The 18,624-nt window shown below is 40.6% G+C and overlaps 1 protein-coding gene across 1 annotated transcript; it reads left to right on the top strand.

Annotated features, from left to right (window-relative positions):
* The first annotated feature begins 1,483 nt into the window (after positions 1–1,483).
* CKLF (chemokine like factor) lies at positions 1,484–11,771 on the top strand. The gene is made up of 4 exons (XM_020814384.3): positions 1,484–1,889; positions 7,095–7,253; positions 9,166–9,261; positions 11,375–11,771. The coding sequence occupies exons 1-4, from the start codon at positions 1,827–1,829 to the stop codon at positions 11,480–11,482; spliced, it is 426 nt and encodes a 141-aa protein (XP_020670043.3). The 5' UTR covers positions 1,484–1,826; the 3' UTR covers positions 11,483–11,771.
* The last annotated feature ends 6,853 nt before the right edge of the window (positions 11,772–18,624 follow it).

Genomic DNA, 18,624 nt, shown 5'->3' with positions numbered 1-18,624 from the left:
AGGTTGTCCTGAATGCCAAAAATCCAGCCACCTCTCCTCCAAACGTGTGCTCTACTTTTGTAGCAGTTTGATGGCTCTTACAATTACACACTTATGCAAATTTACACACTGAAGACACATTTTAAAAGATGAGCAGGTATTATCACTAAACAACAGGTATCAGTAAATTATTACTGATTCACAGGGAGGGAGGCAAAAATAAAAAGCATCCTAGATATTGCCATGTTCAGGGGGCAAAATTAGAGGTTTATTGCAAATAACAGCAGCATATAGCTAGCATAAGTTGTTGCTGAGGTTTGGAAGGGAGAAAACCATGTATAATTTTTCTGGGGGGTAGACATCTTGGTCTAATGCATATTACAGCAGAAAAATAAAATGTCTTTCTTCAAACTTGTCACCACCAGAGTAAATTAGATTGTTGAACAAAAAGGAAAAAAAATCTGGTAGAAAACCTTTAGGAAAAAATCTTAAAATCTAACACTAGCATAAAATGTTTTTGACTAAAATCCACTTCATCTTATGAATAAAGTGCTCTCCTCAGCTGGCAGGTATGGATAAGCAAAGCATCTGTCCACAATAATTGCTGACTGCATAATTAAACAGAAAGATATTTTAAATAAATATGCCGAGATTCAAGATTAAACTTTGCCTCCATTGTACAGTCAATGAGTGCTCCCATAATTATCTGTCTCATACACAAAGATCTGTTAACACATACATAGAAATCTACACATGCAGATACTCTCTGTGTCTATGTGAATAGATATGTAGTGCTCAGCAATGAGTGAGACAGCTTTTCAAAATGTTTTCCACTTTCAGTATTTATTAACTGGCACAACTGGAAACTGTTAACATGATAGCTCTGTGCTAAAAAAAAAGTTTGATTTTTTTAGATTATGTGTCCACTTATCATCCCAGGCACTTAAATATACGTATATCGAGAAAATGCTTACTTCCTGGAATTACTTGCATACATATATAGTAACTCCAGGGAGTAAGCATTCTCTGGAAAGTACATTATTCTGTTTAACAGGAATATATATATATATATATATATATATGATTCTTGTTAACACAGAGAATGATGCGCTTTCCAGAGAATGCTTACTCCCTGGAATTATTTGATAAGTATTCACATTCAAAATGTGAGGAGAAAATACTACTGCCCAAAATAATCAACTCTTTATTTTCTGTCAGTCCAAAACAGTTACAGTACTCCCTTCAGGGGGTACACTTTGGTTTGAGAATCAAGGCCAATGAAAATGCCTGATGACTTTATTTCAGGTGAGTTTGAAATTTAAAAAAGAACTACGGGTAAAATGCATGCATTCCAATGGCTTCTGGCTATTAATTAAGGCACTACATTTGTACACTCCGTCTTCTGTGAGGAGAAAATGAGGGGACCTTTTATTTCCCTCTTTCCTCGGTTTTCAGTCCTCACAACGGCCCCGGAGGCAGGCCCAAAGACACTCGTCGAGTTTCACGACCAGTCTTGAGAGGCGGCGCGAAACGAAGCCACCATTTGAGGGTCGTGACTGAGGGAGGATTTGAACCCGAGACCCGGCCAAGGCCAGGGACGGAGGCGACAGGTTCAGCCCAGCTGAGAGGGTCAGAAGGCCGCCTGCCTGCCTCTCTGGCTCCTCAGCGGAGAGTCCCCCGTCTCGGCGGAGAGGGGGAGCGAGCGCTCGACGCCACCGGGCAGGCAAAGCAAAGAAGCGAGCGCTCAGGAACGGGCGCCCCTTCCGGCACCGCCCGCCTGCCCCGTCGGTTGCGGCGCCGGCGGCGGCAGCAGCAGCGGCAGCTCGGTCTTCCCCTCAGACGCGACCATGGTGGAGCTGAACCGAGCCTTCCCGCGCACCCTGAGGGGAGCCTTAAAGATAGCGCGCATGGTAGGATGTCAGGCCGAGGGCGGGCAGACACGCTGGGCTGGGCTGGGGGTCAGAAACTGAAAATGTGATTGAACCCGCAAGACCAAATGTTCCTATGGGTCCCACGGCCGTCGTGGTTTCAGTCGCAAGGGCTTCGCTGTAGAATTGGCATGGGGAAGAAAGTGCCTCTAGTCATGTGCAGAGTGCCTTTCCATCCTTACCACTGAGAGGCCGACGGTCCCATCAGGAGGGTGGAGATTGGTGGAGCTTAAGGCGAGGTCCGTCCCGAGGCTGGTTACGGACCCCGGGGGTAGCCACAAGATGGTTTTCTTCCAAATAAATGCCCCGCAAGACCTGCCCCGTAGCAGATCCGCCCTGCGCTTTCGTTGGAAGGATAGCAATTCATTCTAGATGGTTTGTTTTGTTTTCTACAAATGTCTTTTGCAGTTTGCGGGGTGGGTGGGTTGTTTTTTAAGGTAATTTAATTATTGGTATGATGTTGGCAGTGGGACCCCGGTTTTATTCTGCAAGATTTTTGTTGTTGTTTAGTTGTGTCCGACTCTTCGTGACCCCTTGGACCAGAGCACGACAGGCCCTCCTGTCTTCCACTGCCTCCCAGAGTTTGGTCAAATTCATGTTGGTCAATTCAGTGATACTGTCCATCTGTCGTCCCCTTCTCCTTTTGCCTTCACATTTTCCTAACATCAGTGTCTTTTCAAGGGAGTCTTATTTTCCCAGGAGATGGCCAAAGTACAGTATTGGAGCCTCAGATTCAGGATCGGTCCTTCCAATGAACACTCGGGGTTGATTTCCTTTAGAATTGATAGGTTTGTTCTCCTTGCAGTCCAGGGGAATCTCAAGAGCCTCCTCCAGCACCACAATTCAAAGGCATCAATTCTTCGGCGATCTGCTTTCTTTATGGTCCAGCTCTCACTTCCATACATCACTACTGGAAAAAACATAGCTTTGACTATGCGGACTTTTGTCAGCAAGGTGATGTCTCTGCTTTTTAAGATGCTGTCAAGGTTTGTCATCACTTTCCTACCAAGAAGCAGGTGTCTTTGAATTTCGGGTCTGCTCTCATCATCTGCAGTGATCATGGAGCCCAGGAAAGCAAAATCTGTCACTGCCTACATATCTTCCCCTTCTATTTGCCAGGAGGTGATGGGACCAGTGGCCATGATCTTCGTTTTCTTGATGTTGAGCTTCAGACCATTTTTTGCACTCTCCTCTTTCCCCCTCATTAAGAGGTTCTTTAATTCCTCCTTGCTTTCTGTCCTCAGAGTGGTATCATCTGCATATATTTTTAAATGCTGTAAGCCGCCCAGAGACCTTTGGGTAGTGTGGGCGGCATATAAGTTAAATGGATGGATGGATGGATGGATGGATGGATGGATGGATGGATGGATGGATGGATGGATGGATGGATGGATGGATGAATGAATGAATGAATGAATGAATGAATGAGGTTGTTGATATTTCTTCTGGAAATCTTAATTCCTGCTTGGGATTCATCCAGTCCAGCCTTCAGCATGATGTATTTTGCATATAAGTTAAATAAGCAAGGAGACAATATACAGCCTTGTCATGCTCCTTTCCCAATTTTGAACCAATCTGTTGTTCCATATCCAGTTCTAACTGTTGCTTCCTGTCCCACATATAGATTTCTCAGGAGGTAGATAAGGTGGTCAAGCACTCCCATTTCTTTTAGGATTTGCCATAGCTTGCTGTGGTCCACACAGTCAAAGGCTTTTACATAGTCAATGAAGCAGAAGTAGTTTTTTTTTTTTTTTTGAACTCTCTGGCTTTCTCCATAATCCAGCGCATGTTAGCAATTTGGTCTCGAGTTCCTTTGCTCCTTCAAAATCCAGCTTGTACTTCTGGGAGTTCTCGGTCCACATTGTGCTGAAGCCGACCGTGTAGGATTTTGAGCATAACCTTGCTAGCGGGTGAAATGAGTGCAATTGTACGGTAGTTGGAGCATTCTTTGGCACTGTCCTTCTTTGGGATTGGGAATCAGACTGATCTTTTCCAATCCTCTGGCCACTGTTGAGTTTTCCAAACTTGCTGGAATATTGAATGTAGCACCTTAACAGTGTCATCTTTTAAAAGATTTTAAATAGTTCAACTGGAATGCCATCACCTCCACTGGCTTTGTTGTTAGCCATGCTTTCTAAGGCCTACTTGAATTCACTCTCCAGGATGTCTGGCTCAAGGTCAGCAACCACACTATCTGGGTTGTCCAGACATCCAAATCTTCCTGGTGTAATTCCTCTGTATATTCTTGCCACCTCTTCTTGATGTCTTATGCTTCTGTTAGGTCCCTACCATTTTTGTCCTTTATCATGTCCATCTTTGCACAAAATGTTCCTTTAACATCTCAAATTTTCTTCCTGGTTTTTCCCTTTCTATTATTTTCCTCTATATCTTTGCACTGTTGATTTAAGTAGGCCCTCTTGTCCCTCCTTGCTGTTCTTTGGAAGTCTGCATTCAATTTTCTTTAACTTTCCCTATCTCCCTTGCATTTTGTTTCCCTTCTCTTCTCTGCTATTTGTAAGGCCTCGTTGGACAGGCACTTTACTTTCTTGCATTTCCTATTCTTTGGGATGGTTTTTGTTGTTCTCTCCTGTACAATGTTACGAGCCTCTATCCAAAGTTCTTCAGGCACTCTATCCACCAAATCTAGTTCCTTAAATCTGTTATTCACTTCCACTGTGTATTCATAAGGGATTTGGTTTAGATTATACCTGACTAGCCCAGTGGTTTTTCCTACTTTCTTCAGTTTAAGCTTGAGTTTTGCTGTTAGAAGCTGATGATCAGAGCCACAATCAGCTCCAGGTCTTGTTTTTGCTGACTGTGTAGAGCTTCTCCATCTTTGGCTACAGAGAACATAATCAGTCTGTTTTTGGTATTGCCCATCTGGTGATGTCCTTGTGTAGAGTCGCCTCTTGTGATGTTGGAAAAGAGTGTTTGTGATGACCATCTTATTCTCTTGACAAAACTCTATTAGCCTTTGCCCTCCTTTGTTTTGAACTCCAAGTCCAAACTTACCTGTTCCTTTTATCTCTTGACTCCCTACTTTAGCATTCCAGTCTGCTAGAATGAGAAGAACACCTTTCTTTGGTGTCAGTTCTAGAAGGTGTTGTAAGTCTTCATAGAATTGGTCAATTTCAGCCCATTCAGCATCAGTTGTTGGTGCATTAATTTGGATGCCTGTGATGTTGAAAGGTCTGCCTTGGATTCCTATTGAAATCATTCTATCATTTTTTGAGATTGTATCCCAGTACAGCTTTTCCCACTTTTTTGTTGACTATGATGGCTACTCCATTTCTTCTACGGGATTCTTGTCCACAATAGTAGATATGATAATCATCTGAATTGAATTTGCCCATTCTCGTCCATTTTGGTTGACTGATGCCCAGGATGTCAATGTTTATTCTTATCATCTCCTGTTTAACCACATCCAGCTTCCCAAGGTTCATAGATCTTTCATTCCAGGTTCCTATGCAGTATTTTTCTTTGCAGCATCAGACTTTCCTTTCACTTCCAGGCACGTCCACAGCTGAGCGTCCTTTCGGCTTGGCCCAACCACTTAATTGGCTCTGGAGCTACTTGTCCTCTGCTCTTCCTCAGTAGCATGTTGGACGCCTTCCTACTTGAGGGGCTCATCTTCCAGCGTCATATCTTTTAGCCTTTTATTTCTATCCATGGAGTTTTCTTGGCAAAGATACTGGAGTGGCTTGCCAGTTCCTGCTCCATGTGGATCGCATTTAGTCAGAACTCTCCACTATGACCTGTCCGTCTTGGGTGTCCCTGCACGGCATAGCCCATAGCTTCTCTGAATTACTCAAGCCCCTTCGCCATGACAAGGCAGCAATCCGTGAAATGGACTCTGCAAGGTAGGATGCTCAAAGTAGGGTGTTAATTGAACCGATACGGGGATGGCCCAGATAGATACGGGCTTGTCCCAGAGGCCACTGCTGGGGATTCAGTGTGGCCGCTATCCTTTCTCTGTTTATTATAAAATGAAAGAATGAGTGTCTTCTGTCACTGTAAAGTTGAGGCACTCCTTAGTCATTGTTAAGGAAATGGCAAATATGATCAAGACTTCTCTCTCCCCAGATAGGACATCAGAGTTTTAAACTGTATGCAATTGTGAAATAATTTTTTCATGCCTGTCTGTCTCATACACAAACATATGCTCACACAAAAACACACAGAGAGAAAACTGCATATGCAGTGTGTGTATGTGTAACTAGATAACACATATTCCTCAGCAGTCCAGTCCAGCCTTTTCATTATACAGTACAGAGGTTATTTAACTCTGGATTCCTTGTTTATTTGTTTTATAAAAATGTGTTTGAGGATTTTGTTGTTGTTGGGCTTTTTGTTTAGACGTCTATGTCTAGACTTTTTGAAAGGCAGATTAGAGAGTACCTGCCTGATAAACACGAAAATTGCCCAATCTTCTCCAACTCAGTACTGTACCTTGAAATGTGTTGGACTATGTTTCCCATAATCATCAGTATGGTTGCTCAAACCATTTAACAACAACAAGAACAACAACCTTAGAACTGCAAAGCTGGAAAGGACCCTATGGATTATCAAGTGGAGACCCTATCAAAGAGACTCTTCCAGAGTGTGGGCGGCATACAAGATGAATGAATGAATAGGCACAGTGGGAAATTGAACTCGCAACCTCTATGTATGTTACGTCTCCAGTTTAATACATACCCAAGCACACTTCCTTGGAGACTCAAGTAGAATCGTTCCTCCCTCTTATCTCTCCCATCATTTTTTAGGGTGGTAGAAGAAAAGGCAGAGAAAATAATAACCTTACCTTAGAACTGAATTGCTGGAAAGGACCCTGTGGGTCATCAAGTTCAGCCCCTGTCAAGGAGGCACAGTGGGGAATCAAACTAACAACTGCTGTGTCCGTTGCATACTCCCTGGGAATGTACTAAACATGAGGAAAAATCTGTTTAAGCTTTTTTTAAAAATATCCATTAGTCTTTTGGGGGGGAGGGACAGACACTGTGATGTATATATTTGTCTATTAAATGTGTACACTTTTGGTAGAGTTCTCATATGATCAAATCCAATCAAATAATATACAGTATGTGTTGACTATTTCAGTAATTTCTCAGTAGATCACTTGGCAATAGTGAATATTTTTAGCAAGATAGTGTTGAGGCCAAGTAAACATTCTCTCCTTTCTTCTTGCAGGTCTTTGCTTTCATGGCAGCCATCACTTTCGGAGTTGGAGGAATTCATGAAGCATATCTAACACTTGCAATCATAGAATTTGTCATTTCTTTATTATTCTTTTTACTCTATCTGCTAAGTCTCCAAAAAACACTGAAGTTTTTGTTTTGGCCCTTGGCTGTAAGTATTCATTTGCACAATAACGCCTATGCTTTTGTAACAATCACCTGCTGATATTACTTGTAATGTGATTAAATCCTACCAAACTCTTCCTCTTAGGAAGTATTAGTCCATATTGATTAAGAAATCAATGGAGGATGTTCCGGTTGACAAAGCTATGCAAGCCATCTATTTGCAATAGATTTACAGTATGTATTGCTATTCTTAAGCACCCAGTATACAACGTTCCACACAACACAGCAAAATCCTGCCTGCAATCTGAAAATATTGTTCTTTTGAGACAGGGTTCTGCTCTAGGATGTTGGGAAATAATTAAGTACTTAGAGCAGTATTGATAGAAAGCCACTTGGTGTTACTGTCACATTAATTTGGCTACTTGTGGGTAAGACAGATACCTAGAATCAACCCTACAGACCCAGAAGAGAAAATGACCAAACATCATCAGTGATCTACAACCTGATCTAGACAACAATACTTCACTCTCTCAAGCCCTTGTTTGCTAGCCTGCATGTAGTTACAGACAATCCCCCAATCTCAAACAACTTTATTATAATTATGGGCCATCAAGCCAATTTCGATTTATGGTGACCCTTACCACAGTTTTCTAGATGAAGAGGACTCTGAGTATTAAAACCTGCTTGTTCTAATGTCCAAATCTGGGTGCTGTTCAGTATAAGATTTGAGCTTATTCATAGAATATATTATTGAATTTTCTAGAATAAAACACTTTGATTAATTACAATGAAAGTCAAACATGAATAATGATACACAAACATATTGTCCCTCTGTGGGGGTGGATTGGGAGAGGGAGATTCAAAGAAAAGGGGATATGGTGTTCTGTAGTGATGCAATTATGAGGGCATACTGTATTTAAAAGCCTTATTGAAGTGCTCTTTGTTTTTTAGAGAATAAATATAATTGCAAAGACTTTTTGATATATCTTTGTAGTACATGTTATTTGCACATCTTTCACTGTGTCTTGGTTTTAGTGCTTTGCTAATAGTACACGTGGTGGATAGAATGTTGGACTAGGAGTCAAAACCTGGGTTTGAATCATCACCCAGCCATAGAAATTCACAGGTGTTGATTGGCACTGATAAAGTCACTCCTTGAATATCTTACTTTCCTAAAATGCCCTATTGGGGTTGCTGTAAGTTCATTCCAACTTGATGGCACATAACATATTACTAGGGCAGAATCCAGTTAGCTCATGTGTGGAACGCTTCATAATTGCTCCATAATTCTATAGTTTGCAGTTAATGCAAGCCAGAGATAACAAGGGGGCTTACATATGAACAAGGGCGTAGTGAATACCCCTTTGTGCAATTGGAGCAAAAAGAGAACTGTGCATGCAGTGAACCATTGCACACATGGAAAGAACAAACAGGATTTTGGCCCAGGTACCTATACTTAAATAGCCAAAAAAGAAACCTCCACATGGAAGGGTAGTGTATTCTGCTCTCAGGTCTGTAAGAATTGTTGATGCAAATGACTGGTGGGAAGGAAGATTGGGCAGTGATGGATGTAGCCCATCAATATATACAATAGTATAATCATATTTATATGGTTTGCAGAATATTTACCTAAAGATTTTGTTCCCTTGGCTGTCCCGGGTCACACGACTGGCTCTGTAGCAAGGCAGACTGAGGCAGTCCCATAGGCAACTGATTTGGGATCACATAAAAGGGCAGTGAATGGTCTTCTAGATGTTACTAGATTTTTAGTGCCATGGAAGAGAAGCAGTCATGGGGTTTTCTGTATCAGATGCCAAGATACCTTGACTAGCCCTGAGTACTACTCAGCATAAATGGAAGTGGAGAGAGGGTGGGAGTGCTCTGAGTCAGCAGAACCTCTGCAGTCAGCATTAGTCTCTGAATTGCTATGAAAATGTGTTATTTGTCATGTGTTTCAGGATGCTTTCAACTCTCTGGTATCAGCGCTATTTCTCCTCATTGCAGGCCTGTGCGCAGCGATAAAGAAGATAATAATTGAACATATAGTTGGGGGAGTAAGTAAGAAAGTATACAATAACAACAGTGTTACTGTTTGACTGACATATTTATCTACCAGAAGAATCTCAGTCTGTGTGGGACCAGGATATTCCAAACACTGTGGAGGGTACATTTTAGGTTATTTATTTAATTATTTTCACTTCTATACTGCGCCGTTAATGTTACCTGGGTGGTTCACAAAATACAATAAAATCATACAACTTTTAAAAAGTGTAATAAAACACAATAAAAATACAAAAAGAACATAAAACCATATTTAAATAGAAATACAGTGGTGCCCCGCATAGCGACGATAATCCGTTCTGAAAAAAATCGTCGCTATGCGGAACAAAAAAGCCCATGTTTAATGCGTTCCTATGGGCAAAAAACTCACCGTTCTGCGAAAATCCTCCATGTGGCCACCATTTTCGCTGCCCGGTAAGTGAGGAAAGGGCGCAAAAACACAGTGGGCGACCATTTTCTTTACCCGGTGGCCATTTTGGAACCGCCGATCAGCTGTTGGAAAAACATCGTTATGCAATAATCGGTAAGCGAAACGCTTACCAATCATCGCAAAGCGATGTTTTACCATTTAAAACATCGCAATGAGATCACTTTTGCGATCGCAAAAAACACATCACTATGCGGATTCGTCGTTAAACGAATCACTTGTTATGCGGGGCACCAGTGTACAAAAAACCCATGTGAACATCTCAGATCAATTTTCACCACTAGTAGAAGGCAGCTTTGTATAATTCTTTCTTAATTAGCTTCCTAAAAATTGAGGGATGGCAGGGTCTGCCTGAAAAGAAAGGTCTTTGCCTGTTTGCGGAAAGACAGCAAAGATGGGGCCAGCCTCACTTTCTGAGGGAGGGAGTTCCAGAGTGTGGGAGCAGCAACAGAGAAAGCTCTCTTCTATGTTCCCTTCAGACACACCTGTGAAGGTGGTGAGACAGAGAGAAAGGCCTCCCCTGATCTTCATTCCCGGACAGGCTCTATTCACATGGAAGTGTTCCATTCATATTTGGTTATTCTTGTGCCAGCAAAACTGGTAATTGTTCATATTAGAACTAAACAATAGCCTACTACTTAAAATATTTCATGTTTGGAAGATACAAGTATTATTTATTTGTGAACTTGGTGCTTTTGCTGCTGTCCAAATCCGTTAAGTATATCATTTCTTTGTATGGTATACTGTGTATATACTTACAATGACAATAAATTATATTATTATTATTATTATTATTATTATTATTATTATTATTATTATTATTATTATTATTATTATTATTATTATTATTATTATTATTATTATTATTATTATTATTATTTAGCCATCTCCCTGGCATTCCACATTTTATTTCTCAGAATATGCTTTTCAAGAAGTCAAACCAAGGTGAGAGTCACCATACCGTGTTTCCCCAAAAATAAGACAGGGTCTTATATTAAATTTTGCACCAAAAACGCATTAGGGCTTATTTTCAGGGGATGTTTTATTTTACAGTCATCTTCTGTTTGCTGCACAATGCTGCACAAGGGTGGAGGGTGGGGTTTCACTTAACTAGGGCTTATTTTTGGGCTAGGGCTTATATTACGAGCATCCTTATTTTCAGGTTAGGTCTTATTCTCGGGGAAATGGTAGTAAAAAGGAGGGTACTTTATTGAATGGGTACTTGAAACAGTTTAATTTCTTCTTTATCACAGTAAAGCAAAGTGTGCTGCTTATATAATGTCCCATAGTGCTTAAATTACATTCTGGGTAATTGGCAGTTTAATTATACATTGCTCCCAGTGAACTGGGCAAATTTACTAACCTCAGAATTATGTAAGGCTGAGTCAACCTTGAGCTGGCTACCTGATCGTGTCAGAATCAAACTTGGGTAGCGAGCAGAGTCTTGACTACAGGACCGCAGTTTAACCACTACACCACAAGGCTCCTTGTAAATACATAGCAAATATATGAATAGAACACTAACAAATATGAATGGAACACTAACAAATCAAAATGAAACTGCTGAGCTGCAGTTCTTGCAGTAATGTAGGCCCAAATCATGACAATGATTCAAGAATGCTAACATTCAGTATGCTGTTTTATTTAATAAATCTGAAACAATTTCTCTTTGTTTGCAGGTGTTTTTCCTGATCCTCTGTGTTCTTTGTATAGTAGATGCTGCCTTTCTGTTGAAGAACATTACTTTCAATAGGCCAGTACCAGGACGGGACATTATCCACAGATAGAAGGACCAGCAACCTAAATCTAACATAAAATTCATTTGGAAAGTTTCTTGGGCAATAAGCTGTTTATGTCATATTTTCTTTGAATTTTCAAAAAATGTACAAGCATGATTCAACCATTCAAGAACTTTTAAATACTGCTGATGTCATTTAAGCATGTGCCGAAAATCAGTGTGATTTCAGCCAATTTAGTCTTCTTATATAGTTTTTTATTGTATAGTTCTTTTTAAAATTTGTTCACTTTTTACTTGTATAAGCAATGTTTAAATAAACTACTCCTATGAATTAACAATGTTACATTTCAAATTATTATCAAGTGCAACTTTCTGAAGTAGTTTGTGTTATCTTAAAGTTTTAACTGAAATTCTTTTCCTATAATAATGTTTAATTTCAAGTGTGTATTGTTAATCGTCCCTCTGATTTCTCCAAGAGGTGAGAAATGCACAGACTCCACTGAAGGGTTTAGTCTACAATCTCCAACACACTTGCTAGGAAATATGCTCCATTGAATACAATGTACAGTAATCGCTTCTGAGTAAATAGGCATAGATTTGCCCTGTGAGGTTTTTTTAAGTTAATCAGCTAACACATGATTGTCATAATGTGTGCTTTATTTACAAAAACAAAACTCTGGGAGATAGACTCAAGGGAAAAGGGTGCAATGATCAGAACAATGGCCTGACCTTATGTGTTATAAGCAATCAAATCAGAACTGAACTTATAGCAACACAAGTGAATTTCCATGACTGAGCAGGGATTCGAATTCAGGCTTCCTGTGTCCTACGCTGACATTCTGTCCATTACACCATATTGGGTACCTGGCATGACCATATGGTCTTGGCAAATACTGATTTCAACCATTTTAAGATTATAAATGGATGTGTTTTTTGGGGAGTGGGGTTGTGTGTGTTACATTTGGATTTAGGAATGTCCATGGTTTGGTGTGGGGGGAGGGGGGAACAGTGATTTAGAATTATTTTCCTTCAATCCCCCCCTCAACAAAAGGATAGCCTCTGAGGATCCTTTGGCATCCTTTTGTTGTTATCGGCTATAAAACCAGATGTGACTTATAGCAATCCTAATAGGGTTTTCAAGGTAAGTGAGGTGTTTAAGGAGCTGCACTCCCAGTGAATCATACCCAGGTCTTCTGAGTCTTAGCCTGTTACTCTATCCACAACACAATACTAGGTACTATACCCTTGTCATTCTTAGTATAGGGGAAAACAATTAAAGAAATGGCAGATGACACTGATTATATGATAAGGTAAAGGTTCCTCTTTAGGGGACCGTGAGCATGACAAGATTTCTCTTTGCCATTTTTCTCTGGGTAGTTATAACTCATGTGCCCAGATTTTTGGCATAAAAAGCAATTTTTTTTCTCCATTTCTCTAGCCAACTGTTTTTCTCTTGTACTTCCCTCGTTATCCTGAGCTTATCTCTCTCTGGGCCCCACTTTCTCTCCTTCAGAGGTTTCCCTGGTCTTGTCTTCTGACCTATATGCCATCTATAGTCATAAGGAATTATTGTATAAAATTGTTTCAGCCCTATTAAATTAACTAGAATTCCCTTGGTTTTCACTCCTGATCCTTCTATCCAATTGTTTAATAAATAATCCAACCTGCACTTAATCTGTATGTAAGTTTCTTCTTTTTTTCTGAATTTTTCTTAGCTCCCTTCTGTGGTGTTCAGCTATTACACCAAATATTTGTTTCATCTCCCCCATACATCTCTGCTCGTTCCACCACTAATTTGTGATCTAAGATATCCCATTCTGCTTCCATCCTTAATACAAATTTTAACACAAGTCCTCTCAAAGCTTGAGGGGAACTGTTCAACATTACCTCTCTTATAATATCTAGGGAATCTCTTTAAGTCAATCTGAGGAGGATTAGTTTTGTTAGTATTTGAATTATTATTACAGTGGGGTCTTGACTTGAGGACTTAATCTGTATTGGAAGGCCGTTCTCAAGTCAAAAAGTCTGTAAGTCAAGTCTCCATTGACCTACAGTGCATTGAAAACCGATTAATCCCGTAACAGGCCGTTTTCGTTCCATTTTGTTTTTTTTCTGGTCTGTAAATCAAATCTCAGTCTGCAAGTCAAACCTAAATTTTGCGGCCAGAGAAGTCTGTAACTCAAAAAGTCTGTAAGTCAAGCCGTCTGTAAGTCAAGGGTCCACTGTATTTGAGGATAGGGCTGCTGTTTCTAATTCCCTCATCCTTATTTGAAATTAACTCTTTTAATCTAATCTCCTTTTCCTTTCCTAATTCTTTCTCCCTTAACTTCATCTTTTCCATTTCTTTTTCTTGTTCCAACTTGTCTTTTTCAGTTTCCAGTTCTCTTAATCTTATTTCTTTTTCCTGTTTCAATTTATTTTCAAGTTTCCACAATTCCAAATCCTGTGGGCTCCCACTAACCACATGGCTTGTGAGTGTAACCCCATCCAATCTCTCAATATCAGCTTGGTCTACTTCCTGAATTTTGTCCTTTCAGGAGGCATGTATTCATATTTCCTTACTATTACCTTAAAACATTTACCTCAGGAAATACTCAGACTGATCCTGACACTTGTTTATGTTTACAGGCTAAGGTTTCACAATGACTCCTTACTCTATCCAAAACTTTTACCTCAGGAATCTACTGTTCTAACAGCGGTTAAGCTCAAATCAGTTTTTCAGCAATTCTCCTACTACTTTTTCTTCAGGATTTTTAACTCAAAGAATGACGTCTGCTGGTTTAAGTTTTTTTTTTTCTCCAGTCTCTTCTTACATTACCCAACATTTATCTCAGGAGAACACTGCCTAATTAACTTGGTCTTTCCTCCAGCTTTCCACTGGTTCTTCTACCAATACCATAAATTAATACCTCAGAGAACCATGTTAGCTGACAGGTTAACTGTCCTTTACAATAAATTCTTAACTCTTTCCTGAGTCCAGCCACCATGTCTATAAATCCTACTCCACATGATTTGACCTAAAGCACTTCAGGAGCTACAAAATCTTTCTTAGATATTTAGACTGTACTCCTCCACACGGGCCTCTAAATGTACTACTTAGGATCAATCTACTAAATCCATCACTAAATCCACCACCAGACTTCTCCTGGCTTTTTTTAAAAGGCAAAAACCTCTACTGAATACTTTGTATCCCATCACTGCTACCAAAATATACAATCAGCCCACCAGGCTGATAAGTTTTCCAACTCTCCAGTCACTTTTCTGGGCTATTCTTAAGTCTAAAACATGAGAGCCAAACTGATTCAATTGTAAAAGAAAAAATAATGCATTTTATTTTATGAAGCAGAGTGGCTACCATGGCACAATTCTCAGCCATGCAATTTCTTATGTTAGCATTTCTAACTACAACAAGTTATTTCTTAATAATGTAACTACAATAGACAATTATATTTTGGAAACCCACACTACTATGCTGGTAAACTATGTATCAACCTCCCTCTGATGGTTAACTCCCCAACAGCTCCTTTTTACTTTTCTTCAAACCACCTGGCAAGTCATGATTGGCTGTGCCCCAGCCAATCATCTACTTGCTGATGCTGAATGAAGTTGCCCATCACAGCCTGCCTCAGCTTTATTCTTCAGCTGTGCTCTGTTAGGTGTCAGCAATTAAAAGGCCTTCCCAGAACTCACAACTACTACTTATAACTCTCAGCAGCAATCAGGACACCCCACTTCCTGTTAAGCTGAGCACACACTCCTTCGTGTTAAGCTATTTTCTAACCACAAGTATGCAAAATATGTTGGAGTTTTATTTGTAACCTCTCATGCTGTTTATAATTTGTGTGACTGGGAAGGACTTTCACAGCTGGAGTAATTGTCAATCCATCACTCACCAATTGTTCCTTCCAGCCTTTGAATTCAAAGAGGACCCCGCCTCTCTGCTGAGTGTTTTTTTCCTGTCTGGTGGCAGTTCTTTTTATGTTGTTGAACTGTTCAGTTGGTTGCTAGGTATGTGTGCAGTAAATAACACAGCATACACAAGGCTGTATTGTCAAGCAACCATAAGAAAAGAAAGGTTTTCTATTTTTCCTACAAATGTATCAGAGCGAGTTACTGAGACTTTAACTGCCAGTTAATGAGAAACAGGTGGACTCTGGGGAACTTGTAGCTATTCTCCTCTCTGGATCTCTGTACTTTTGCATAAGAAAAGGAATTGTGCCAGAAATTCAAAACTCTGCAATAGGTTATGGGCCTAGAAACCAGAGAAACAGACAGATAGCTTTGTTGTTTTTCAAAGTGCTTCCAATTTTTTCTTCTCCCACCACTCCCATTTTTTAAAAGTAACAACACTTTATAGCTAGCTGTTGTTTCTGTTTCTAAGATCCTAACCAAAGTTTATTAAAAAAAAAAACCAAGAAAGACAAAAAAGGGATTTTGATTGCAGCATGGTATTTTTCAGGAAACCTCCAGAGTTAATATCTCTGAATTTATTTCAACAGAAAGAGAGGCCACAGTTTAACCACAGAGCCTTTAAGGTGCATGGTTGTTAACAAAGACCAGTAGAAGCACAGGTCAAAACTTATGAATACAGTGGTGCATTGACTTACAACCGTCTTGTGACCAATTCAAATTACGACCAGCTGCGGTCGCAACATTTTGCTTTGACTTGCAACTGGCGCTTTGAGATATGACTGGAAAAAAAAGGCGGGGAAATTTGAAATGCTAACCGTTGGTCAGCGAAGAGGCTGCTTCTCTGTAGCTCCTTTGCCCCAGCGTTTAGAGAATGTGCATTCGCAGAGAGGCTTTAGACTTCCTGGTACTGCTTTTTGCTTTTTAAAATTTTAAAAGCTAGCTGTTCTGGGTGAGTACTGTACAGGGTTTTGCAGCGTGGGTTTGGGCTGAGTGGGTGGGGGTTATGTTTCTGTGCTGTGATGGGTCTTGCAGTGTGTTTTTTAGTCCCTGCTAGAATGGTTTTTTTTCCTGGCCAGAACGGATTAATCGCGTTTCAATGTATTCCTGTGGGAAATGATGCTTTGAGTTACGACCAACTTGAGTTACAACCATCATTCCAGAATGGATTAAGTTTGCAACTCAAGGCACCAGTGTACTCTCTATGCCTAGAAAACCCTGGAAAGGGTTACTGTGAGTCATAATTAACTTGAAGAATGTAATGATTATTATTACTCAGACAATAAAGCTCTTTCTTTTTCATGAAACAGAAAATCTTCCAGATCTTCATATAGGATCATTTCAGAGCAGGTCACCTAAAAGAGCAGATTCTCAGGCTCTGATCCTTAAAACATACTAGAGAGTAAGTCCCAATGAAAAAGAATGAAAGCTGTAGAGGTTCCTCTACAAACACCCTCTGCCACACACAAAGAATTGTGGCAGGTCTCCAGTGTCTTTTTCCAGTGGCCAGGCACTGGCTGTTTTGCCTTAACTGTGTCAGCCATCTTCAGAAGAGAAATGTTATCTCATGCTGACAGAACAAACCAGTGCACAAGTGGAATCTGGTGGCCCAATTTGCAGCACTCTCTCAGAACCACAATAGGGGACGACAGAAGCCAGGTCTATCAGGGAAGGCTTGGACAACAAAGGGAGCTGGCTGATGTGCAGATTATTTGCTGAAAGGAGCACCAGCAGTTATGAGCACTGATGCTTTAACATTGGCCAAACAAGACTGCAAACAGGACAACATCTTCCTCCAGCTACTAGGTGATACTGTTAATTTGACTGCAATTGGCTTATCTAGTATATAAATTAAATGTTATTCCTACTTCTCTGACATGAATTTGCCACTTTCTGTGTGTCTCTGTCCCCAGTCAAATAGCAAACTTATGTTTCAACATAGGGCAGTGGTAGAGGGGAGAATATTTAAGACTTTGATCAACACCACCAGAGGTGAAATCTGAGAACTGATTCTGATTTGACTCTGCAGCTCCAGTGTGAAACTTATTTTGAACAAGGAACATGGCATGCACACCTGGTCATGATTTTTGGAACTTCTGTAGTTTTTTGTTTTGTTTTGTTTTTTTAAAATATTCACAGTTTTATGATGCCCAATCCTATGAAGGCTTTATGAGGTTAAAAGATAGCTTACGTTAGTGACTTTTTTGGTGGTCTAATAAAGGTATTAGGGACGTGGTGGCGCTGTGGGCTAAACCGCAGAAGCCTGTGCTGCAGGGTCAGAAGACCTGCAGTCGTAAGATCGAATCCACACGACGGAGTGAGCGCCCGTCGCTTGTCCCAGCTCCCGCCAACCTAGCGGTTCGAAAGCATGCAAATGTGAGTAGATAAATAGGTACCACCTCGGTGGGAAGGTAACAGCGTTCCGTGTCTAAGTCGCAATGGCCATGTGACCACGGAAGATTGTCTTCGGACAAACGCTGGCTCTATGGCTTGGAAACGGGGATGAGCACTGCCCCCTAGAGTCGAACATAGCTGGACAAAAATTGTCAAGGGGAATCTTTACCTTTACCTAATAAAGGTATTATCCCCCCTTGCCTTTGATTGGTCAGACTGAACTTTCAGCTTCACTTGCAGACTGTTCAAATAACAAACCCATGCTCTGAAACAGAGTGGCCTTGATGATGTAGTACTTAGCACTTGCACGCTGCTTATGCAGCCCAAACAGCAGTATGCAAACCCTGTCGCCGACAGAGGGGAAGTGTAAGGTTTGTACAATTACCAAAAACAAACTGGGAGTAAAGCAAAGATTTGACTAATGATAACTGAGCATGTTCATAACCCTAATGACAAGGAACGGAGGAAAAGGAGAAAGGATGAATGGAATGGAGTGGAATGAAACGGAACACATACTTTATTTTATCTCTGAATCCAAGACCACGGAAACAGAGAGGCAAGGCGGCAGCGGCTGCTTCCATTCCCAGAACTTGCATGCACCAGATCCAGAAGTTGACCATCAAGACAACCAAGATGATGGGTGGACTAATCAGTGGTGTTGTCTTGGATCAGTGAAATCCTATACATGCCTCCTCAAAAGAAGCCCAATAGAGCTGAACAAGAATTCATCCAAAGTCAATAGAATACTGTACAATAAAAGCCACCATATGTACTGAATCGGAGTGATAGTCAATCTCGCCAACTGGCAATGATTTCCCAAGGTCCCAGGCAAGGATTCTCTGCTAGACCTATCCAGCATTCCCGGAGGGGAGAGGGTGTCCCAACAGA

This window comes from Pogona vitticeps, chromosome 10, assembly GCF_051106095.1.
Source record: "Pogona vitticeps strain Pit_001003342236 chromosome 10, PviZW2.1, whole genome shotgun sequence".
NCBI lineage: Eukaryota > Metazoa > Chordata > Lepidosauria > Squamata > Agamidae > Pogona > Pogona vitticeps.
The sequence above is the reverse complement of the archived record's forward strand: the minus strand, read 5'-3'. Positions and strand labels throughout refer to the sequence as shown.